The following is a 26466-nucleotide window of genomic DNA, read 5'->3' as shown; positions in this document are numbered from 1 at the left end:
AACACGCCTTATAATCACAGCCCAAAGGAGCAGTATCACACTCATATTCTGACTAGAGTCGGAGTATGACGACGTCAGGCTAGTAACATTAACTAAGATTGAACAAATTCTGTAGAAGTATTATTCATTCTTAGTTCATGTTAACTAATGAAACCTTAATCGTAAAGTGTTACCATAATTGTAATGTTATGTAATCTCAATAATATTACAGTTTTACTGCAACAATGCAGCTTTGGTGAGCATAAGATTTGATGGGTACTGTAAGTGCATTTAAAATGCAAAAGTCTGAATCACTGATTTGAGTCATTGAGTTCAGACTCAGAGTATTGAATTCTGAATGAACAAATCAACGCTTTTGAATCTGATTTGAAAATGCTGTTATGAACTTTTCAGGGGTCTTGAGATTGAACGAGAAGTCCCTCTCGCAGAGCTCAGACAAACACGGTTACCATTTCCTGCTTCCCAAGCAGACCTACCTGAATGTCGATGAAGATGCTGCGCTCACACTAGAGAGGAAGAGGAACTACGTCTACTGTCTCATTGTGCAGATCATGAAGAATGAGAAGGAGATGCATATCGACAATTTGGTGTTTAAGGTAAAATATGGATCCTCAAACCAGTGCATGACCTATATGCTGCCCTTTGAATAAAAAAAAGTATGTTACAATACTCACAAACCTGTTAAAGGGTCAGTTCACCCAAAAATGAAAATTCTGTCATCAATGACTCACCCTTATGTCGTTCTAAACCTGAAAGATCTTCATTCATCTTCAGAACACAAATGAAGATCTTTTTGATGAAATCTGCGAGGTTACTGAACCATCCATAGGCAGCAACGTCATGCAACTGTGGTTCAACCTTCATGTCATGAAGCGACGAGAACACTTTTTGTGCCCAAAAACAAAACAAAAATAATTACTTTATTCAACAATGTCTTCTCGTCTGAGTCAGACTCCTCGTTGTTGATGTTGTAAATACTAGGGCTGGGTTAAAAAAAATAAAAAAATTCTCGATTTTAATCTAATCTTATTTTTTCGAACCGATATCGATTCTTAAATCCCAAGAATCGATTAGTCTATCCTGTTTTCAGTTCATATTTTGAACAGAACATTGTACATTGTAGAGCCCCTCTCATCCAATAAATCACAATAATCTTTGTGCTTTGTTACTATTGATATGAAACAAAGTCTCAGATTTCAAATTACGTCCATTTTGTGAAATTCAAAAACATAAATACAGTTTTGGTGCTGTGGTGTGAGATCACTCTGGCGCAGCTCAGTTCAAGAGAAGCGGCAGCGCGGAGCGCACATGAACGGATTATCTCCTCCTCTTTAATTACAGCGCGAAATAAACATGAATGAGCATCTGAAATTTTGTTAAAAGATGGAGTACAACTTACTGAAATCCGTATCATGTCACATGGAATCACTCAATCAGGGTTTCAACCGTGGAAAGACATCTAAAACAGCTTGTGAACAATGTGTCACGTAACATCACATTTACCTCCAGAAAAACCATATCCACTGACCATAAACTCATTATTCAGCTAGAAAAATTAACTCTAGAGAGGAGCATTTTGCTTAATATATGCAGTGCACCATATTACATAGGCTATTCATTATAATTTTTTAATGTTCTTCAACATTTAATTCATGTATGAATAAATCTGGTTATTAAATCTGGCTAGTTTTTTATGACAGCCACCATTTAAATGTTTATATTTCAAAAAAACGAATTGGAGTAGAAATATGATTATGTAATTGTAAAGTTAATATTATTATAACTTTATTATAATAAAAAAAATTGTGTAATATAAGTGTTCGTATAGAAATCATTTAATTTTTACCTTCAATATTATAGTTGGCTAATGTAGCCCAGTAGGCTTCAGTTGACTCCCATAGTTTACATTAGTGTTGTAATACTCAAGAGACCATTTTTTGAAGGTCTTGGTTTGTATTTTCAAGCAGCAAAAGTATTTTCGTCGCACATCCTAAGGTCTTATGGGTTTGGAACGACATGAGGGTGAGAGAGTAATGACAGAATTTTCATTTTAGGGTGAACTAACCCTTTAAGATCATGTCCAGATCATAGTTCATCCCAAAATCCCAATCAATAGAGATTGTGTTTTACATGAGGCCTATTTTAGTACTCTTATTTTTGGTTTAGTGACATCATTTTCAAAATCTCACTACTGTAATACAAAAAAAAAAGTAAATCATTTAAATAGAAAAGTATTTACATAATGAAAGTTGTTGTTGTAGTGCTTTTGATACTGATTTTTACGCTGAAACAAAAAAAATTCAGAGAAATCATGAAATTTCATTAGAAGTGGCATCATTCAAATCTATCCTGAAAGTATACTTTTTTTTTTTTATGGGAATTTTTTTATTTATTATTATTATTATACTATTTTCTTTTGATTTTATTCATTATGAACAAATGTGATCATTGAACAAAACCACACACGTAACTGAAGATGCGAGTTTTTGTGCTTTTTGCGTGTTTCTTGTGCTGTTGCAGGTGTTGGACAGGTGTCAGAAGCAGGAGGCGAATCGCACTCGCGCCTTGGTTCGCTTCAGCTGCAGCACTACTGACGTGCTGTCCTGCATCATGCATGTCATCAACAAAGGCTACCTTCGACGCAACGAGGAAAGCCCACACATCGTGGAGTTCTTGATGGAGGACCCGTCCACACCCAGAAAGGGCCAGGCGCAGTTCTCCTTTAAGATTGACGGGAAAAAAAGCTCTGCAAGCAGCGGCGGCAGCAAGGCCGACACCAGGTGTGCTGATGACCCTTAACCCTTGAACCCTAGACCCGCGTGCAAGAAAGGAGGCAAAGAACGTGGCTTTCAATGAAGTTTTTCCCTCCCCTTCTCAGGGCTTTTCTTTTTCTGAAACGAGAGATGCAAAGCAGTTACTCTCGCCGGGGCGAGTAGCTTGTCTGTCCTGTTTCTTTTTTTGTTGTAAGCTCTTTCAATTTCCTGTGTGTGCTGCTCTGTTCCAAAACCTAGTGAGCTGCCTACCTAGACGTGCTAATGATGCTATTAGGATGATATGCAGCATGAATAACAACATTTTGTCGTTAACTAACATCAAACACTGTTGGAATCAGTTGTGTGTTGAGTGTCCCATTACAGAGAGCTATTTGTGGGATATGTGGAGCTGCTGCCCATGTAGAGCATCCATCATTCAAGAGGTTGTGTGTGCCTTAGAAGGTAGCTGCCCATGTCAGCTGTAGACAGCAAGGCAGCTCAATAGTTCTCAGAACAGGATTTTCACATTGGCACAGGAAGTGTTTTGCTGCTTTTTTTTTACTTTATCTGTTTTGGTATGGTTTAACATCTGCAGTTGCACTAACTATGACCTACGCAAGGACAGCGCTAGTCCATGGGTCAGTGTGAATATAGCCGACGGAATGCCTTCTTATTTTAAATAGCACTAACATTTGTGATCATCAGTGGACTGAAATTCAGTCCTGTTATAAATTGAAGGCCGCTCATTTCCTGCCTGTGCCATAGTTGAAGGGTTAGTTTAACCATTGAGTCATTTACTCACCCTCGTTTGGTTCTAAACCCATAAGACTCGTTCATCTTCGGAACACAAATTAAGATTTTTTTTTAATATTATCTCATCTTTTTTGTCTCTTCACTGAAAGTCCACGCAACCAAAACTTGCATGCATTAAAAGTACAGAAAGACATCAAAGGAATCCATATTAATAAAGACGCAGATTTAATTTAGGCTTGTATTCACATATAAACATTGATCAATGCACATACATAGAGAACATTTAAATATGGTCAATTGCAGCTCAACTGTACTTGAGTGATGACATGCAAACATCATTGGTTGTTGCGTGTCAAACAAGAGCGTTTGAGCTTTCCTTTACCATATTCAGTGTGCTCTGTGTGTTAATTAATGTGTATATACACATAAAGGCCTACATTTGACCCATATCCTTGTGCTTTGAAGATGAGCAAAAGTTTTAAGGCTTTGGAACAACATAGTAAGTAAATGAGGACAGAACTTTCAGTTTTGGGTGAACTTGCCCTTGAAGAGTCAGTCCACAAGGAATTTGTTCTTTCTTTTTGTCCACTTTTTTTTAAAAAATCTAATACTTATGTTTATTCAGCAGAATTTAGCATAGATATGCTAGATATGTTGAAAAAGGTGATTTAAGGCATTTATGTTTAATACATAAAAAATAAAGATATTTTAAATTTTGAATCATGTTTGTTGCTCATTTATTCTATGTAAAAAGGAATGAATCATTTTATTTAGCTGTATGATTCAGTATTTTGTATTTCACACATTCATACTTATCTAAAAGAGGTTTTTATCCCTGAATTTATTCAGGATATGCCAGTTTGTGTAATTTTAAAGCTGATATATTTTTCAAAATGAACAAATTGTATGGCTTTCTATCAATACAGAGAAATCATTCTGTTGGCACCTCATTAAAAACTGGTGAATATCAAGAAGTTCAAATCTATATTTGATCAGGATGAATGTTGTAGCTTTGATATGGTAATAAATGTTGATGAGCAAGCACTGCAGAGTTCCACAGAATCGGACCTGTCATTCTTTCAGCTACCAATGAAAGTGTAGTAGTATTAGTGCTTCCACGTCAAAATACATTGCACGTATTTTCCCCCTAAAATCAACATTGCAAATGTGGAAAGGTCTGCAGATTCTGTTTGGGCCTGCTGTTAAGAATCAAAATGCCCTTCCCTGAGAAACTCTGCCGTGCTATATGCCACAAGTCCGTGTAATGACATGTTGTGTGTGTGTGTGTATATCTCCCTCTGCAGCCTGGGAGGCCTTATAGTTCCCCCTCAGCATATGGAGGACGGCGTGCTGGAGGCTGTGCTGTTCTCCATGGGTCGCACAATGACTCAAGAGGAGGTCAAGCAGCTGATGCAGCGCACCGTTCAGCAGGTGGCGGGAACCCTGAGCCTGGATTTGGACCGGGCCGAGCACCTGCTCATACACTGCAAGTGGAACGTGGACTTGTTGATCCAGCGGTACACTGACGACCCAGACGCCCTGGTCCTGGCTGCCGGCCTCAAGATCCGCAACCCTCAGCCGGCCCCAGGCCCCGTGGCCCAATGTCCCGTGTGCCTTTCCCAGTCCAAAGAGAGTGACCCCCCTCCCATGCTCTGCTGCATGCATTACTGCTGCAGGGTGAGTGCGGGGTTAAAACCTTCTCAGAATTCATTACTATTCATTACAAAAGTTTGGGGGCAGTATGATTTATTTATTTTTTGTTAAAAACAATATTTATTTTTCAAATAAATGCTGCTTTTATAACTTTCTATTCTTGGAAAAAAATGAACGGTACAGTGCAAATAGCCCGCCTTGTTAGCAGAGGCTATTTACACTAACTCCGCCCACTGACGTCTGGTTGGGCCAGACAAAATTACGGAAGACCCTGGATTGTCAGCAGTAGTGTAACTGTAAGGCCCGCAGCAGAAAGATTCGAGTCCGGATCGGAAAGAAAATGAAGAAAATATTCTGAAATGAAGTGTCTAAACGTGTGTACTAATAAAGTGTTTAGGGGGCAGGTTTAGGGAGGGCTTTATTGGCCTAATAAGGCAGCATTGATGTAATCATTTTCATAAATATAATAATGATGCACTCAATGTTATTATTACATACCGTTTAATGTACAACACTGAGGTGCAAATATTATCTGCCACTATTAATAAGTATTAATAGCATCTACTATTTACACTTATTGCAAAGAAAATAGTTTTTTTTTTTACAGTGTAAACCGAATCTTTCTAGGAAGGGCCATCTATATACAAATAGCCGCTGCCAAATTTTAATCAGTTTCCATAAAAATATTACAAAGAGAAACAACTGTTTCCAACATTGATAATAATCATAAATGTTTCTTGAGCAGCCAATCACCATATTAGAATGATTTCTGAAGGATCATGTGACACTGAAGACTGGAGTAATTATGCTGAAAATTCAGCTTTGCATCAATAAATAACTTTTTATATAATTTATATAATATATTCAAATAGAAAACAGCTAATTTTAAATAGTGGTGCAGGTATGACGTCAGAACCCGGAAGTCTAATTCATCGCTGGTTCCTTCAAGATTTTCCTATGGTGTTTTTCAATTTATGTGTAAAATAAAAACATGACATGTAAACATAACTAGTACACTGCACACACTCACACCCCAAGTCATATCTAGTTACTTATTATAAATGTATGTTTTGAAAAAGCACAGCGCGTTCTTGCTATGGGTGGGTGTGATATATAATTTGTAGAACAAAACGTCAAATTATCAAGTTATGTTTACAACAGTTTTTATTTTACACATGAATTGGAGAAAACCCCATAGGAAAATCTTGAAGGAACCAGCAGTATATTAGGGTGCTTTCACACTTGGACCGAACCCGAGTTCGTCGGACTGTGTTCATATTATATTATTTGGATACGAACCAGGGTGCGTTTGCGTCATCAAAGCAGCAGCTGTTTACCCAGGTTGCTTTGAAACGACGTGAAAAGGTGGCAAAATGCATGGCGTTGCTCACCTCACTTTGTTTTTGAACCGTTGGTTTTGTTTCCAAAGCTCCAGTACGTAATGGCACTTGTGTCTATCTGCCGCGAATGTACTGCAAATGCTCTAAAGAATGCTGAAGATGAGCAGAAATGAGATCTAAAGCTCACTGCTTGCAGTACCTCAGTCACGCTCACCAGGAAAATTAGTGAAACGCAAATTTTTATCAAATCAGATCTCATTAATAGCGGTTCACTTCTGCCATTCAGTACGATTGCGTTCACATCAGCAGCGAACCATACGGGAGTTCACATGGTGATGATACATGGGGCAACTTTTTTGAGCAATGTTGCTGGGCAATGTTACAAAGCAGTGTTGCTTGGCCACTTTCCCATTGGGAATGGGCAACACATTTCTATCTGGATACTTTAGATCGGTCATGGGCCCTGTGTCTTACCTGGTTGCCCGTTGACGGCAACATTGCCTAGTAACATTGCTCTAAAAGTTGCCCTGTGTATCATCACCATTACTATTTTACTCAATTTTTTTTATCAAATAAATGCAGACTTCAGCATAAGAGACTACTTTCAAAACCATTTAAAAAATCTTACCAACCCCAAACTTTTGATTGATTAAAAAAAACATTGCTAGTCGGTTGCAGGTAGTATTAGAAGCGGGGGATATTCTCATTTTATGTAGCGTTTGATTGTTTGGTGCAAGTGGATCACAAATATTTTTAGCAGGATGTTCGATTTATTGACCATCATATGTTCATTTTTAATGTTATTGATATCGGTCCAATAAGAACATTTGGCCAGTATATTAAAGCCGATAAATAATGGATAAAGGAAAATATGAAAATGCCTGTCATATTGGTGACATAAAATTATAATGAGAACATCATAATAATTGTGTGCTTGGGACATGGCTTTTAATGGCGAGACTTGTTTTTGTAACCAGGCTCTCAAAAATTATATAAATATTTGGTTTTAGATTTATCAGCCAATATATCAGTTATCGGCTTTCAAATATAAAGAGTTATCGGTATCGGGCAAAATTGTCATATCGGTGCATCCCTATTTTTTAGACGTGTGCACAAATTGTTTTTTTTTTTATATTTTGGAAGATACACATCTAACTTACAGACTAAAAGTCCAGTTTTGATTTCATTAATACGTCAGCGTAGCTCATGTATTGGTCTAATATCTTACAACATGAAACGTTAATGTGACGCTATGCGGAACTGTGCATTTACAGTTGTGTTGTCATGCCATTTCTCCGTTTCCCATTAGTCCTGCTGGCAGGAGTACCTCACTGCTCGTATTGAACAGAATCTGGTTATGAACTGCGACTGTCCAATCACAGACTGTCGGGCTCAGCCAACCTCGAAGTTCTTCCACAACATCCTCATTGATAAGGACACCATTGCCAAAGTATGTGCAGGGTCAACACACACACACACACACACACACACACTCAGCAGGTTGAGGGACTTGAGAATGAGTTTGTATCCTGTGCTTTCTCCCGCAGTATGAGAGCGCCCTTCTGCGAGGCTTTGTGGAGTGCTGCTCCAACCTGACCTGGTGTACCAACCCGCAGGGCTGTGACCAGATCCTGTGCAAGGAGAACATCGGTAGCATGGGCACCTGCTCCAAGTGCTGCTGGTCTTCCTGTTTCAGCTGTAACTTCCCAGAGGTAATCTGCCTAATGTGTCGTCCTAATGCTACAGTCTCTCATGAATACTGTCAAAGATTGACTGATACTGAAAAACCTGTTCAGAACATGTGCGGGTCATATTTCAACTCAAAATAAGTAAATACATTTTGTGTAATGAAAGTTAAAGGGTACATAACACACACCGTGTCTGCCAATCTCATGTTAATCTTGAGTACCTATAGAGTAGTATTGCATCCTTCATATCTCTGAAGAGTCTTTAGTTTTATCAGATTTGTATAAGACAGATGCGCTGTACTGATTCTTTCTGAAAACAGCCGAGCTCGTGGGGGCGTGCAGTGGGCGGAAGGATTCACAAGCACACACATACACACACAATACATCATGACATTATCTCTGGATAACTTTTGATTCACTGTACGTTCGTGTTGTTCACATTTATATGCACAAAACAGACATTTGATGCAGTTTCGACTCATGACTGGAACAAACAAACACACTTGCAGAACTCCATTGCTGCTCCGGAACGTTGTTTCCTTAACGCTGGGTTATCTTTCCCCCTCAACCAAAAACACACTTCTTTAGCGACATTGTTGATTTGGTGGTCTAAAAACAAAATGACAGCACTACCATAACCAAGCAAAGCTCGTTGATGGCGTCTCTTGCTCTCGCTGTTGTTGATGCGTGTGTGCACACATGCTCTTCCAGGAGAAGTGCCCATACAAGCAATCCCCGCTTTAAGCTTATACACTACTGTTCAAAAGTTTGGGGTCAGTAAGATTTTTATAAATGTTTTTGAAAGACGTCTCTTCTAGGGCTGACACGATTCCTCGATTAAATTTGAGTACTTCATTTAAAAAAATCCTCGACTGCAATTTACTCGTGTTGAATAATCGGCAAAATACCAGAAATGACGCATTCCACAGATAAGAATCCATGAACCGCTTTATTAGACCGTTTTCTAAGGCCGCACAATGTATTAACCTCAAACTCCATCTCTGCATATGCAGAGAGTTTGCGTTGCTTACAACATTCATCTGGGAACGCAACATGTGCCATTTCATCAGATTTTAAAGGTAAATCATTTATAAACCTAGGCCAACACAGGAGAATACATCAATATTTTTTTTTATCTGTTCACCGTGATTTCAAAACAAGTTTAAACCCTTGCTCTGAGTTTGCATGCATTGATGGCCATTCCTCTTCCAGAAATTACAGTGGCTGTAGCATTTCTATTATAAATAAGTGGCCAAATATTAACAGTTAAAATATATAAATATTCTAATATTAAGGATTAATTAAACATTTGAATTAAATGTCGTTTGGCCAATATTAAGATTTGATCTGCTGTAAAGTGTGACAACACCAGGCCAACACCATTTGTTATAATGCATAATGTACATAAAATGATTGTTTATGTAATGTATATTGTTCTTAAAAACCCTATGATTACTTGCTTTTGATACTTTATTTGACCCCAATATTATTGCCTCATTGTTATTATATATTTATATTAAGTCAATTTAAAGACTTGGGTCTATTTTTATTACCTCAAAAAAATATCTGATTACTCAATCGTCAAAAGAATCAACCGATTACTCGATTACTGAAATCATTGCTCGTGACAGCCCTAGTCTCTTCTGCTCACCAAGACTGCTTTTGATAAAAAATACAGTAAAAAATGTAATATTGTGAAATATTGTTAAAATTTGAAATAACTTTTATTTTTATAATATATATTGTAAAATGTGATTTATTCCTGTGATCAAAGCTGAATTTTCAGCATCATTACTCCAGTCTTCAGTGTCACATGACCCTTCAGAAATCATTCTAATATGATGATTAGAATATTTAAAAATCTTAATTGTTCTAAACTTTTGACCAGTAATATGTTTAGGACCATTAAGACTTTATGCATTGCATTGTGACAATGAAGCACATAATTAGAAATTATTTCTAGATAATGGTAGTATTTTTATTGATTTTTCAAGTTATGCTGATTTAAATAAGAAAACAAAATATACATATTTTATCATTGTGTTTTGTACTTTTTTGCTGTAATTGCGGTAAAAATACATTGTGATGTCATGGCTTTTGCTGCCCCTGTGAAAAAATCACTCTATACTCTATCACAATCTTTGGGTTTCGATGCCTGTAAATAGACTTTATTATTAGAGATGTAAAGTCGAGTTGGTCTGCGGAGTCTTGGCAGTTTTCCATGTACTCTAATTCAAGTCAATACATGTTATGAATTGCAATATAGTTGATCAACATTTGGTCCCAACCTATATTATATGAAACGAGACCTCAGTTCATCACATGTTTCTCATATGGTGGTCGCACAAAGAGTTATCAGTTCATCACATGTCAGCACAAGATCATCTCATGGTTTTTCTTAATGGCAACTCATTTTATGTGAGAGCATTCCATTCACTTTTAGACCTCTACATACACAGTTAAATATGACTATAATAGTAGAATAACTTTTTTAGGGTCCAATTCTCACTATTAACTAGTGGCTTATTAGCCTGCTTATTACTTATTAGTACTTATATTAAATTAATGCCTTATTCTACATCCCTTAATCCTACCCAATGCCTAAACTTAACTACCACTTTAACTATTAATAAGCAGTAAATTAGGGCAAAAGTCGTAGTTAATAGTGAATGTGTTCCCCATACTAAAATGCCGCCCTTTTTAACATAAATGGCTATATTCACATTGATTATGCTTGATTAATTTGTATTCGGTTTAGTAGAAATCTTCCCCAGTGAATAATGAGGAGGTTATATGGGTATTGTGAGATTCACCTGATTAAGCTTTAAAAGTAAGCCTTGGTTTTATGAAATGAGTGAGATTAACACCTGTGCTTGTGCTGCGTAATCTGTACTCACGCCTCAATAACCTCTCTCGTTCAACCATCAGGCGCACTACCCAGCCAGCTGCAGTCACATGTCGCAATGGATGGATGATGGAGGCTATTATGAGGGAATGAGTATGGAAGCACAGAGTAAACATCTGGCCAAACTCATATCCAAACGCTGCCCCAGCTGCCAGGCTCAGATTGAGAAGAATGAAGGTTGCCTACAGTGAGTGTACATGCACTAATCGGTTTTGTTTATGGAGAAACAAAGAATGTGTATTATTTATCTTTTTATTTTTTATTATTATTATTATTAAATTTAAGAACTATGCAACCTACTAAATTTCTACCTTATATCTATCTCCATGTAGTATGACATGTGCCAAATGTAATCATGGATTTTGCTGGAGATGTCTGAAGCCATGGAAGCCAACACATAAAGATTATTATAACTGCTCCGCCATGGTAAGTGTGTCTTGAATTGAATTGTGATCTGGTAGATGTACATGTCTTGTGTGACTCAAGTACTTGGGGCGGGTGAATTTTTAAAAATATATATGAGTTTTGTGCAGATTCGTTTAAGACAGCTTAAACTGATTTTCGCAAAACATTAAAGGTGCAGTGTGTAAATGTTAGTGGCATCTAGAGGTGAGGTTGTGAATTGCAACCGCTCACCCCTCCCTTTCGGAGCACATAGAGAAGCTACGGTGGCCGTCACAGGACAAAAATGTCGTCTTTGGAGAGAGCAGAGAGTGACTAGCGCTCTGTAGAGAAGTTTGTCCGTTTAGGGATACTGTAGAAACATGACGGTGCAAAATGGCGATTTCACTGTAAGGGGACCCGCGGTGTATTTAGATAGAAATTTCTAATAAAAACATAACGGTACATTATGTAAGGTCTTTATACACCACTGAAAACATAGTTATGTATATTATATTGCATTTCTGTCAATAGATCCTCATAAATACTACACACTGCACCTTTAATCGAACTTACCAACCCTAACCAATTTAGCCTCCTACGTTTAAAATCAGAGACGCTGATTTTCAATATTTGCATATTGTAAATATTCAGACTTCTTGCCTAAAAATTCTCTCTATCTCTTAAAATGCAATCACAGGTGAGTAAAGCTGCAAGACAAGAGAAGAAGTTCCAAGACTACAACGAGAGATGCACATTTCATAACCAAGCCAAGGTTTGTTGGAGCCGTTCGTCACATTCACTTCAAACTTTTGAAATTCTAGAGTAAGTATGTGAGTATCTGTCTATTGCTTTCTGCAGGACTTTGCGATCAACCTGGAGAACAAGGTGTTTTCTATAAATGAAGCTTTACAGATGAAGTCTTTGACGTTTGTGATAGACGCCTGCAAGATTCTTGCCCAAGCTCGAAAGGTGGGAATGTTATATGGCTTTACTTTTTTTTTTTTTACTTGTTTTCAGTTGTTTTCTTTATCCTTATGGTTGTGTTTGTGTAGGTGCTGGCGTACTCATGCGTATACAGCTATTACAACCAGGACACTGAGAAGATGGATGTGATGGAGCAGCAGACAGAAGCTCTGGACCTTCATACTAACGCCCTGCAGATCCTGCTTGGTGGGTGTTAGGGAACGCTCACTCTGACAATCAGTCATTCTGTTTTGATTGAGTAATTATGGGAATGTTTTGGAAACACGTTTTTTTTTTTTTTTTTTTTAAAGGGGAAAAAAAGAATGCAACAGAGACCACAAACTTTTTTTAATTGACCTTGGTTATTGAAGTAGTTTTCCAATTCATATTCTTAAAATACCTCCTGAGATTAAGTTAGTGTTTCAAAATAATTGAATGACATTCGCACAATCGTGGTGTATGACATGCAAGAGAATAGATCAAATATCGGTAATAAGGTGACGTATTTACTACATGTACTTACTATAGTAATAACAGTAATGCATAATTACAAGTAACTAAACCCTAAAGTGTAACTCTATGTACATGTAGTTAATTAATATTACTCAGTACTTGTTTAAGTACAATCTAACTACGACACTTTAAAATCAAGGATTACACGTTATTTTAAGGTGTCATTGTTATAGTGTGATTATACAATTAAGTACTGAGTAATAGCAATTAACTACATGTACTTACTATAAAACTAGGGTTAGGGTTATGATTTGGTTTAGGTTGCCTGTAACTCTGCATAATTGACTGTTATTACTATATTACTATTTACATATTAAATGTGTAACAGGGACAAATAGTTCATCAAAGCAAGGAATGCAAGAAGTGCTGCACAGGGTGTAAAATCTCGGTGTTCTTTGGTTGTATGGGATAATTAAGTTCAGAAACAAAGGTAGTCCAAGGCACTCGATGGGTGTGTTGAAAAAGTTAAAAAGCCTTTATTTTTTCATGGCTTAAACATTTAAAATTGGTGACAGGTACACCTACGCGTTGCGGCTTTACATGCCTTCGTCAGGGTGTGTATAACAAACAACATCTCAAGCTCATTTTTAACCAGCCATTAATTGATCAAATTACAGACACCTGGTCACTCTGTGGAGAGAGAGACAGAGAGAGAGATAGAGAGAGAAAAAAAAAAAAAAAAAAAAAAAAATAAACAAGATAATCATAAATATCAAAGATGTATACAAGTCAAAATTGCACGAATCAGTATTGTATATAGTCAACAATGAAATTAAGTTAGACAGAAATACATAAATCAAGTAATTCATATAATTGAATTCAACATAATTTGTAAACATCAAATAATTCATAATGTAACATAATCTAAATTATATTACAAAAATGGTACAAAATCTAACTCTCCGTTTAAGCCTGGAAAAGTAGTTGCTTTCAGTGTATAGATCCAGAAAGACTCTCTCTTTAAAAGCCTGTTAACCCCATCTCCTCCTCTGATTGATTTAAGGAATATGCTCAATGCTGATTATTTTCAGTGTACTTGGGCTACCATGATTTGTATCTCCTATAATGTATAGCCATAGGGTATAGGGGGTTACAGACTCGAATAGCATTTTTATGTTCTGATAATCTTGTCTTTAATTTTCTTGTAGTCATCCATATGTAAAAGCAGCCACATGGACACTCCAACCTATACACCACGAATGAAGTATTGCAATTAATAAATGATCTAATTTTAAATTCTAAGTCTGAGGTCACATCTCTAAATATATTGGTCTTAATCATATTATCGCAGTGATTACAGTTGCCACACCTGTAATTTCACTGTAAGGGTTTCCTTACACAGAGTGACCAGGTGTCTGTAATTTGATCAATTAATGGCTGGTTAAAAATGAGCTTGAGATGTTGTTTGTTATACACACCCTGACGAAGGCATGTAAAGCCGCAACGCGTAGGTGTACCTATCACCAATTTTAAATGTTTAAGCCATGAAAAAATAAAGGCTTTTCTACCTTTGTTTAGGGACAAATAGTTGTCAACAGAACTCAGATGAGTGTAAACGATCTTTACCGGTGTTGTAAAAAGAATTTAAGGAAACACAGAGTACCAACACGATCATCAATTCTGAGAGAAATAGTAAATGTGAATGCATATACGAACAAGTTCTCCGTTTAGGATTAGAACGAATTCAACCCAAGCGCTCTTTGGTGACGTGGATGATTACATTACTGTTGATCATCTGTCCATCATCGTATAAAGCCCACCCTGACAATTTGATTGGTTCGAGCATAGTTGCTCCACAACGGATCAAGTCCAGACCGAACTTCCCGACCTCAAATGTTGTGGGCGGGGCTAATTTCGGCTGGCATCCAGGCGAGCATTTACTGTGAACCGAGAAGCTTTCAGACACTGAACAACATAGCACTTCATATTGCATTTATTTTACTTTGATATATTTAGTAGTTTTTCAGCAACATGTGAATCCTGCTCTAATTCAAATGTGTTTCATAATTCTGATGCATTGGTTAAACTATAATAAAATTGATTGTGTTTTTGGTTTCAGAGGAGACCCTGCTGCAATGCACTGATCTGGCATCCTGTGTCCGACTCCTAAAACCTGAACACCTTAACACTGGCCTCGAGCTTATTCGCCGGATTCAGGAACGTCTTGTGGCCATCCTCCAGCACTCCACTCAGGTAAATCTACTCCTACATATTCTCACTTGTGTACTTTCTTTTAGGCTTAAACATGAACTTGTTTATTAAAAGCCTTCAAAGCAACACATTTGACCATCTCCGATTGGCAGGACTTCCGTGTAGGATATCAGTCCAAGACTGAGCCAGACCAGGAGACGGCGCAGGCCTCTAATCTGGCTAACAACACAGATGCCAACAAAGCGTGAGCCACTGCACATTTACAGAGAAACCCCACTGACGCATGCAGATGTTTTCATTTTTTGATTATTATTTCAGGTCCAAATCAGACGGAGGCTCTGAGTCCGCAGACTCCGACAACAACAACAACGAGGACCCCGGCGATGAAGCAGAGGAGGATGACGAGTATGACGATGAATACGTTCCAGAATGGCACGAGGATTACGACGAGGAAGACATCGATGACGACGACTTCTTTTCTGATGACGATGAATCTGAAAACTTAGAGAGGGACTTCAGCCCTTTTGACTAGATGAGTGATACACAATGCTTACAGAATGCCTACTAATGTAAAAGTAGACACTACAAATACCACACCCATATAAAAGAGAAAAAACAACAACTATTTGTTATGGGAATCCAGAGTTTTGAGTAAGTTTCTCTGTAGCGTGGTCTTTGCTTCGCACTTAGCACCTACTTTGAGCCCTAGCATTTATTGGTTGTTGCACCAAAAGTGGTATTTCACGTTTATTTAGGTTTATGCTACAGTTTCTTTATCTTATGAAATTGTAACTTCGTTCATGGCTGATGAGGGTACTCTAATAAGTTCAATGAAGGATCTTAATTATCAACGTGATATTGTAGAGGTGATATTTTTTGAAACTGTTCATAGTTTTGTTATTAACAAATTTCATTTTTTGGGTAAAAAAAAAAAAAAGAAAATTTAAAAAGAAGGGATGTGCAAACATTAAGAAAGCAGTTTTTTTTTTATTTGGTCAAAGGTGTCGGCATTGTGTGTTTAGTTTGAATACCAAAAGTACTTGCCTTTATTCTATTTTAAATTTCTTTAAATGCCTTCATATATGTGACATTAAGTTGGTGGGTCACCATTTGAATGATTGTAAGCATTTGAATTTGGATATATTTTCAAAGATTTTGAAAAGAGGAAAAAATCAGCATCCGTGTTTAAGGGCTGCATGAAAAATGACTAGTTTCTCAGACGAGTCCATGACAAGGATGGTGCTTTAACTACCTGCTGATTGTGTCAAGCACCGGAACCCTGCAAACTCCAAAATGTCCTTTAGCCTGTCTCATTAAGATGCAGTAATGGCAATAAATATTTAAAAGTATTGTAGCTCGTTGCATTATTTGCTAAGCAAAACATACCTTAATCGCTTTCAGTTTTTTCATCAAAAAAAAAAAAAAAGTTTTAATGCTTTGGACATGTTTATGTTCACTTGTATAGAGATGGAGATATAAAATATCTTCCAAAGTCCAATTTTGAATTGAGATAAACCTATATATTCATATACTGTCCATCTTCTGAAATGTTTTCTCTGTTCAACTTAAAAACTAGTTACTCCAATTCAGCTCATAAAATAAATGCTTTTCTTCAAATTGAGTGTAGAGGGTTTTTTTGCTTTCCATTTCATATTTTTCGTATGCAATACCGTTCAACATCAGCCAAAGAAAACCTTCCAAAGTGAGGAAGAAATCTTGGGAAGAACTGGTTAACCTCTTAAACTCCAAGGACTCTGATAAGGGTCATCAAGTATATACTTTAAATGTCTGTGGAGGAGCTCTGACCTCATATGTGGTACCATTTGAAAGCTTAGAGTCTCTACTTTTTGGATATATGCATCACTTTGCCATTTGTTTTACACAAAGTAACTTATTTACTCTAAATTACTCTGACCATTTCCGCCTGGATTTGGCCTACCCAAATTGAAAAGCTTCCCATACACACATACAGTGGTCTCTAAATACACAATTTGGGTGTCATTTTACAGGAAACCCTTTGAAGTTACATAAAACACTGCTAAAAATTATAAACAATGTTGTCTGAGCTGTAATAAACCCAAAACGGGGTGCTAGAGCACAGGGCCTAAGTTATACGCATTCAAAAATGAATTTACAATCCCAAAAAAACACCCCTTTTTGGGGTTTATTACAGCTCAGACAACATATACTTTAATGTTTATCACTTTTAGCAATGTTTTATGGAACTTCAAAGGGTTTCCAATTCCTGTAAAAGAACACCAAATTGTGTAATAGACCACTGTATGTGGGTATGGGAAGCTTTTCAATTTGGGTAGGCCAAATCCAAGTGGAAATCCCCAAAAATGGTCCCAGAGCTAAGGAGGTTAAAGTCTCCTAGAAGTACCAAATCCCCTGCACTTTGATTCAGGGGTCATTAACGCAGGATCTGTACTAGCACTGAAATTAAGATGGAGCAAGAGGTTTTTTAAAGAAAGCTATCCATTACTTTCCATTCTTCTCTATGCCAGTTGGCTCTGCTGCGGGACCCTCAGGAGGTCGAGATTTGAAGGCTGAAATCTTTATAGGCACATATTTCTGCTGACAAGTTGTTTCGAGACAATTACCCAAGCTGTAAAAGTTCAGTATGGAGTACCTCAAGGCTCAGTGCTAGGACCATTTCATTTCACCCTGTACATGCTACCCTTGGATGATATAATTAGGAAGCATGGCGTTCGTTTTCACTGTTCTGCTATTGATACTTGGCTCTATATTTCTTTGCACCCTGACGAAGCCATACCAATTCACAAAGATAACTGAATGCATAGTTGATATAACAAATTGGATCACTAGTAATTTCCTACTACTAAATTATTGGACCAAAACCTCTACACGTAATAACCTAGAATACTGTCTAACACTTGATGTCTGCTCTGTTGTAACTGAAGTCTTCGTCGTCAGTTAGGCTGGGTGTGCTCTTTGATACCAATCTTTTGTTTAAAAGGGTGGTAGATTTCCCCAACGCACCTGACTCGAGTTAAACAGGCGTCTCTACTTCAACACCTAGAAATGTATATTCTATAAGAGGTGTCTCCTCTTCGACACTTTGAATCGGATGACGTCTCGCCCCTTTTGAACACTATCATTTGGGAATGAGTTCTCTAGTGTTTCACTTAAGCACTGCCACTTGGGAATGGAGGGAAGATCTCTAGTGTCTAGCGTGCAACGCAGCGGTAATCAGACAGACTCCAGACAATGCCTTTGAATATGCTTTAATCACAGCCGGGAGGACCTCGACCAAAAGGCTACAACATATAGAAGAAGTACATGGCGAAGGTGACATGATTCATAGCATAATTTTTCTTTAATATGATTGGTTCTTTATATCTATAATAATCTCTGTTACTGGTTAAAAGAAAGTTTGGATTCCTTGATAATTCAGCTTTGTTGCAAGGGTCATGAGGTTATATATATATATATGTATTCATTAAAAATGTCCTTCATAAAAGCCAAAATTCCTGGAATCTGTAAAACCAAATTTTTCCATTTTAAAAATATATATCGAAATTACAAATGCAGAACAGTTAGTTCATGTGTTCATGACCTCAAGGTTAGATTATTGTAAGGCTCTACTGGTTGCCCTGCTCGCTCAATAAACAGTCTCCAGCTGGTCCAAACAAGAACCAGGAAGTATGACCATATTAGCCTGGTTCTGTCAACACTGCACTGGCTCCCTATTGATTATTGCATACATTATATTGCCAAAAGTTTTTGGACGGCTGCCTTTAGAACTTTACTGACATCCCGTTCTTAATCCGTAGAGTTTAATATGGAGTTGGCCCACCCTTTGCAGCTAAAACAGCTTCAACTCTTCTGGGAAGGCATTCCACAAGGTTTAGGAGTGTGTTTATGGGAATCTTTGACCATTCTTCTAGAAGGCACTGATGTTGGATGAGAAGGCCTGGCTCTGTCTCCGCTCTAATTCATCCCAAAGGTGTTCTATCGGGTTGAGGTCAGGCCAGTCAAGTTCCTCCACACCAAACTCACTCATCCATGTCTTTATGGACCGACGCTTTATGCACTGGTGCGCAGTGTTGTATTTTTATACCGCTGTAACATCCTAAACAATCATAAATAGTTTTTTTCGTGTTTTTTTTAAGCTTTGATTGTGTTTACAGTGTGCAATATAACGTGTTCATGTTTCACGTGTAAAAAAACAGTATTTTTCACACAATTTACTTATCTGTATCCCGCTGTTTTCACTGTCCTCAAAACGGCTTGAGATTTCCCTGTTCTATGAAGTCCCTCCTTCAGAAACACGTAACGAGTTCTGATTGTGCCAGCGGTTCCTGTGTTGTGATTCGACAGCAGCTTAGCGCACGTTGCCCGGGAAGGTCACGCCTCTTACCATAACAGAGAGATGAACGCGCTCAAACTACAGCCCCTGAAGACCAAACAAAGGTGATTTGACTCCGGGATGAAAATAACAGCGTCTGGACGACATGGCGACAAACACTACACAAACGCAACACTTCCTCTTCTCCACGAGGGAGCAACAAGACCACGCCCCCTTTTTTGCATATTCTTGTGGGCGGAGGTTAGTCAACAAACTGCTCTACTGACGTAATTAAAGCAGGATGTACATGGATGTAGTCCAAACCGGCCGTTCGCTGTAGGCTTTGAAAGGGAACTTCTGTTAAATAAAATATCTCGCTTGGCATTGAACTTTGAGCTTTATAATTTTACAGGTATTATTTATGCTCGAACAGCAACATTACACACTAACTAAAGTTTGAAAAATGGGATCACGAAGAACAGGACCTTTAAACCAGCTCAATCTCGGGTTTGAGTGCACTGGGCAGGTTGCTAATATAAATATCTTAACTACAACCAATAAAGATATTTACAGGAAAAAATCACTCTGAGACTTAATTGAAAAGTTTATACGAATAACCACAGAATGGTTCCCGTTTTTACTTAAAAAAGTTTCAGAATAATACAAAGACAATCATTCAAAAAGGCAAAAATAACAAAACGCGTACATCTTCACCTGAAGCACGGGCCCCGAAAAACCATGTACAAAGCTTTTTATACTTGACATCCTGGGGAGCGGCCTTAAGTAGTTATGACTGTCATCATCATAGTAATTCCTTTATAAGGTGAGCTACTTGCCTTATCATAATATGTGTACAAGTCTACCACAACTTTTACAACAAGCACACGTACATTTCTTTTGTCTTTCTTTGCAGCGGACACTTCACCGCATCAAAACCACACAACTTTTATTCTAGCTGACAGTCAGTTTGAACTTCCCCTTTGAAAGATTTCATGGTTAGAAATCAGCAAACAGTCAAACTGTTACAGAAAACATGTTTAGCTTACATTTTAAAATCTTGCTTATTACTTACAAAGCACTAAATGGTTTAGCTCCCCAGTACTTGAGTGAGCTCTTAACTCATTATACACCATCACGTCTACTGTGGTCTCAAAATTCTGGCCAGTTGATAATACCGAGAAAATCAATATAATATTCAACAATATTGTTGATTTGACTGCACTGATACTATTGGATGAGAACTGAGCTGGACGTGAAGTGCTTCTTGGCCACCAGGACCTGCAGAGAGATTGCTCCGACTGTATGAGGCAGGTTGAACTGAATGAATTCGTATGAACCAGCTGCTTAATCCACAGGTTGGTCGAATCCTTGATCCCAGTCCAAATGATCAACATTCCACAGGTAAGGCATTCAATCATTTTAGCCTTGAGCAATAAACGATAGAAAGCGAGTTTAATTGTATCGATAAAAGCAGGGGTTTGGCAGCCCTGAGTGAGAGAGATTAATATTATTAACCCTATGAAGCCTATTGTATATTTGGTATGCAAATTTCTAAGGCATCTTTGATCATGATAAACATAATCAAAACTTTGCTGAAACAACATTTGCACACAATCTACTGTTGTCTGATTTATAGTTTGATTATCCATACATAATGTTAAAATGTGAGTATCAAATTATGATCCATCAGGCTTTTGAGTTTATTTGTTCATCTCTCAGTCATCAAAAACTACAGAGTTTTGATCGTGAAAGCATTTAAATATAATCTTACTAAGACGTTATTGGGCAATATAGAGTGACAACTGATATTTATATGCATTTTAAGTCTATTATAAAGATCTCTGACTGACATTACAAGCTATCAGAATTTCATCTTATGTTTTGACAATATAAATATCAGCAGGTGCACCAAATTACACATTTTTGCTCAGTTTGGGCTTCTGAATAAAATTGAGGTGTTTTTTTTTTTCCTCTTTGAAAATATTGGCATTATTCACCAATAATATCATAGTATATGCGTCATAAAAGCCTGAAGTATGAAACTCAACTAAAAACACACATATATAAACTTACATTTTAATACCCTGAGAAGTTAAAATAATAAGAACTAAAAAAAAAATCACCATTAAACGAATACAAGAAAAACATTATTTAATTATTTTTTTATTCATTTATATATTTTTTCACATTTAGAAATCTTTTCCAAACAGTGAAGTTTAATATCACTAAAGTTCAATGCCTTCCATAAAATCAGTCCATATAAAGCAATGGTCTAAGACTTAGTATGTAGTGCAGAATGTGGACTATTTTATGGTGCCTTTGGTTATTTGTCCTTTCAGGAGCTTGACATCGGTCATTTTATGGAATGGAGCTCCAATTGTTTAAAAATTATATTGGTCCTGGAGTTTTTTAAAGAAAAATGCAGCATATTAGAATAGTATCTGCAGGATCATGTGACACTGAAGACTGGAGTAATTATGAAAAATTCAGCTTTGATCACAGGAATAAAAAAAACATTTTACAATATATTCACAACAGCTAAATCGTATTCATATTTCTTAATGTTGTGTTTATACTGTATTTTTATCAAATAAATTCAGCCTTCTGTCAAAAACATTTTAAAAAGTCTTAATTATTTCAAACTGTTGATTGCTAGTGTGTAAAATAATGCATGTGAACTAACAAGCAAATTATAGCCTATATTTATTTTAGTATATCCTTCACGGAACATATAGGCAACTCGAATATGAAAGTTGCCAGTTTTACCATGTTTCTCGGTTTCTGTGGACAATAAATCCTGCCTCCTTCGATTAGATTGGACATCGCAAACATTTTGACATTGACGAGCGCTTTTACACCAATGAGACTGATAATAAATAGATTAGAGTTTATTTACTATTATTCATTCTTCATATTTTACGCAGCAACGGGCCGGCCCACTTTGTCCAGCGGCCCACTGGGGAAACTCCCGGTGCTCGTGATGGCCAGTCCGCCACTGGAGTAAGGTGACCAGATTTCTGAAATGGAAACCGAGGACATTTCCTATTTGAGTGGTCAAAATATCACTAAAAAATCTCATTTGTTATTAGGCCTGTCTATTCATTAAAAACGTGGACAATGTATATATGAATTTTTTTTTTTTTTTTTTTGTCGTTGTGGGCTCCCTATATTATTATTAACATTAATAATTATTATGATTGGTTGAGTTTACGATTTTTGGTTTTGTTTTAATACAATTCACCGCACTCGCAAAAACAAAACAAAAAAACAATCAAACAACGAAAACAGTTCATAGTAAAACCACCACTGTAAATCACAAGCCGTTCAAAACAATATTAGAACACGACTTATCAAAAACACATTACAAAAATAAAACAACATGAATATGACCTGATTAATAAAACTATTTAGCCTAAAAAATATAATTGTTCACAAGTTTATACTGTATAAATTACTTTTTTAACTTCAAATGTTTTGTTACGTTTGTGCTTGAAAATAACTATCTTTAATTGGTCTTGTTATTTAGCATATTAGGCTTATTTTAAGCTTGTGTTTAAGTATGTGTATTCTGCATTTATGTATTTGTTGTGAGCTAGGGTTAGGTGTAATTAGTTTATATATATATATAGTTAAGATGTGTGGTAATCACTGCTTTGTGACTGCAGAACTTTTGGGGACAAAACAATCCCGCACCTGTTGAGGATCTGTTATAAAGCACATGCAAACAGTCTCACTTTAATTTAACATGAATGGTTAGTGTGTTACTACCTTGAAAGTGATAACGATGTTTCTTTTGATATTTGACGATAATGGCGCTCTGCTCTCGGTTACGTTCATGACGCTACGTCATTTTACGCCGGCGCTACGTCATATTCTCGCGCATGCGTCGTGGAGGCACACACAGAAGACAAGAAGAGGTTGAATAAAGTCGTTATTTTTATTTTTTTTTGCACACAAAAACTATTGTCGTCGCTTCGTAAAATTATTGTAGAGTCACTGTGGTGAGATGGACTTTGTAATGACGTTTTAAGTGCCTTTTATGGGTCTTGTGAGTGTAAATGTACTGAATGCCAATGGAGGCCTATCTGAAGCCTTTCTCAGCCATCAGCTTTCAACTAAAATATCTTCATTTGTGTTCCGAAGATGAACGGAGGTCTGACGGGTGTCGAACGACATGAGGGTGAGTAATTAATGACAGAATTTTCATTTTTGGGTGAACTAACCCTTTAACAAATAATGTGTCTTTGAAAATAGAAAGTTGGAAAAAAAAATAAAGTAACAATTTGATTATTAATATGATCAAAAATATCTTCACTTGGCATCATGTCCAAATCATCTCTGTCCCTCTCTGACAATATAGTGAGGCAGTTCTGCAGAGAGTCGTTGAGCCTCAGCAGCCGAGGCTCGTACATCGTCGACTGGAGGTGAGGTGGCGATAGATCGGATAGCCTAAGCGAACAGGGCAGTTGCAGCGACTGTAGTTTGTCCAGGTCCGACAGCCCTGAAGAGTGGATGTGCCCTCCGCTGCCAGCTCTAGTTCCCGTCGAGCCAACAGAGACTTCAAATGGCCTAATGGCCAATAATTACTGTTATTGAACACTGTTACTGTTATTGAACACTGTTACTGTTATTGATCACTGTTACTGTTATTGAACACTGTTACTGTTATTGAACACTGTTACTGTTATTGATCACTGTTACTGTTATTGATCACTGTTACTGTTATTGATCACTGTTACTGTTATTGAACACTGTTACTGTTATTGAACACTGTTACTGTTATTGAACACTGTTACTGTTATTGATCACTGTTACTGTTATTGATCACTGTTACTGTTATTGAACACTGTTACTGTTATTGATCACTGTTACTGTTATTGATCACTGTTACTGTTATTGATCACTGTTACTGTTATTGATCACTGTTACTGTTATTGATCACTGTTACTGTTATTGATCACTGTTACTGTTATTGAACACTGTTACTGTTATTGATCACTGTTACTGTTATTGAACACTGTTACTGTTATTGAACACTGTTACTGTTATTGAACACTGTTACTGTTATTGATCACTGTTACTGTTATTGAACACTGTTACTGTTATTGATCACTGTTACTGTTATTGAACACTGTTACTGTTATTGATCACTGTTACTGTTATTGAACACTGTTACTGTTATTGAACACTGTTACTGTTATTGATCACTGTTACTGTTATTGAACACTGTTACTGTTATTGAACACTGTTACTGTTATTGATCACTGTTACTGTTATTGAACACTGTTACTGTTATTGATCACTGTTACTGTTATTGATTACTGTTACTGTTATTGATCACTGTTACTGTTATTGAACACTGTTACTGTTATTGAACACTGTTACTGTTATTGATCACTGTTACTGTTATTGATCACTGTTACTGTTATTGATTACTGTTACTGTTATTGAACACTGTTACTGTTATTGAACACTGTTACTGTTATTGATCACTGTTACTGTTATTGATTACTGTTACTGTTATTGATCACTGTTACTGTTATTGAACACTGTTACTGTTATTGATCACTGTTACTGTTATTGAACACTGTTACTGTTATTGAACACTGTTACTGTTATTGATCACTGTTACTGTTATTGATTACTGTTACTGTTATTGAACACTGTTACTGTTATTGAACACTGTTACTGTTATTGAACACTGTTACTGTTATTGATCACTGTTACTGTTATTGAACACTGTTACTGTTATTGATCACTGTTACTGTTATTGAACACTGTTACTGTTATTGATCACTGTTACTGTTATTGATTACTGTTACTGTTATTGATCACTGTTACTGTTATTGAACACTGTTACTGTTATTGAACACTGTTACTGTTATTGATCACTGTTACTGTTATTGATCACTGTTACTGTTATTGATTACTGTTACTGTTATTGAACACTGTTACTGTTATTGAACACTGTTACTGTTATTGATCACTGTTACTGTTATTGATTACTGTTACTGTTATTGATCACTGTTACTGTTATTGATCACTGTTACTGTTATTGAACACTGTTACTGTTATTGAACACTGTTACTGTTATTGATCACTGTTACTGTTATTGATTACTGTTACTGTTATTGAACACTGTTACTGTTATTGATCACTGTTACTGTTATTGATCACTGTTACTGTTATTGAACACTGTTACTGTTATTGATTACTGTTACTGTTATTGATCACTGTTACTGTTATTGATCACTGTTACTGTTATTGATCACTGTTACTGTTATTGAACACTGTTACTGTTATTGAACACTGTTACTGTTATTGATCACTGTTACTGTTATTGAACACTGTTACTGTTATTGATCACTGTTACTGTTATTGAACACTGTTACTGTTATTGATCACTGTTACTGTTATTGATCACTGTTACTGTTATTGAACACTGTTACTGTTATTGAACACTGTTACTGTTATTGATCACTGTTACTGTTATTGAACACTGTTACTGTTATTGATCACTGTTACTGTTATTGATCACTGTTACTGTTATTGATCACTGTTACTGTTATTGATCACTGTTACTGTTATTGATTACTGTTACTGTTATTGAACACTGTTACTGTTATTGATCACTGTTACTGTTATTGAACACTGTTACTGTTATTGATCACTGTTACTGTTATTGAACACTGTTACTGTTATTGATCACTGTTACTGTTATTGATCACTGTTACTGTTATTGAACACTGTTACTGTTATTGAACACTGTTACTGTTATTGATCACTGTTACTGTTATTGAACACTGTTACTGTTATTGATCACTGTTACTGTTATTGATCACTGTTACTGTTATTGATCACTGTTACTGTTATTGATCACTGTTACTGTTATTGATCACTGTTACTGTTATTGAACACTGTTACTGTTATTGAACACTGTTACTGTTATTGATCACTGTTACTGTTATTGAACACTGTTACTGTTATTGAACACTGTTACTGTTATTGATCACTGTTACTGTTATTGATTACTGTTACTGTTATTGAACAC

The 26466-nt window shown here is 36.6% G+C and overlaps 1 protein-coding gene across 8 annotated transcripts in view; it reads left to right on the top strand.

Annotated features, from left to right (window-relative positions):
• The window catches only part of cul9 (cullin 9), an 89161-nt gene extending 72444 nt beyond the window's left edge, over window positions 1–16717 (top strand). For 7 of the 8 annotated variants that reach the window (XM_079842930.1, XM_079842932.1, XM_079842931.1 and 4 more), the window contains 13 exons: window positions 394–596; window positions 2521–2780; window positions 4811–5183; window positions 7809–7949; window positions 8047–8211; window positions 11116–11279; window positions 11425–11518; window positions 12174–12248; window positions 12335–12445; window positions 12529–12646; window positions 15012–15145; window positions 15256–15347; window positions 15422–16717. In XM_079842930.1, the coding sequence (XP_079699056.1) occupies window positions 394–596; window positions 2521–2780; window positions 4811–5183; window positions 7809–7949; window positions 8047–8211; window positions 11116–11279; window positions 11425–11518; window positions 12174–12248; window positions 12335–12445; window positions 12529–12646; window positions 15012–15145; window positions 15256–15347; window positions 15422–15635 (2144 nt within the window). In that variant the 3' untranslated portion in view covers window positions 15636–16717. Of the gene's footprint in view, window positions 1–393; window positions 597–2520; window positions 2781–4810; window positions 5184–7808; window positions 7950–8046; window positions 8212–11115; window positions 11280–11424; window positions 11519–12173; window positions 12249–12334; window positions 12446–12528; window positions 12647–15011; window positions 15146–15217; window positions 15348–15421 lie in introns of all 8 variants that reach the window. The other variant, XR_013818448.1, reaches the window with a different exon arrangement.
• The last annotated feature ends 9749 nt before the right edge of the window (window positions 16718–26466 follow it).

Source organism: Gobio gobio, assembly GCF_949357685.1.
Source record: "Gobio gobio genome assembly, chromosome: 18".
In the NCBI taxonomy this organism is placed as follows: Eukaryota; Metazoa; Chordata; class Actinopteri; order Cypriniformes; family Gobionidae; genus Gobio; species Gobio gobio.
Note: the sequence above shows the minus strand (reverse complement) of the source record. Positions and strands in the feature narration are given on the sequence as shown.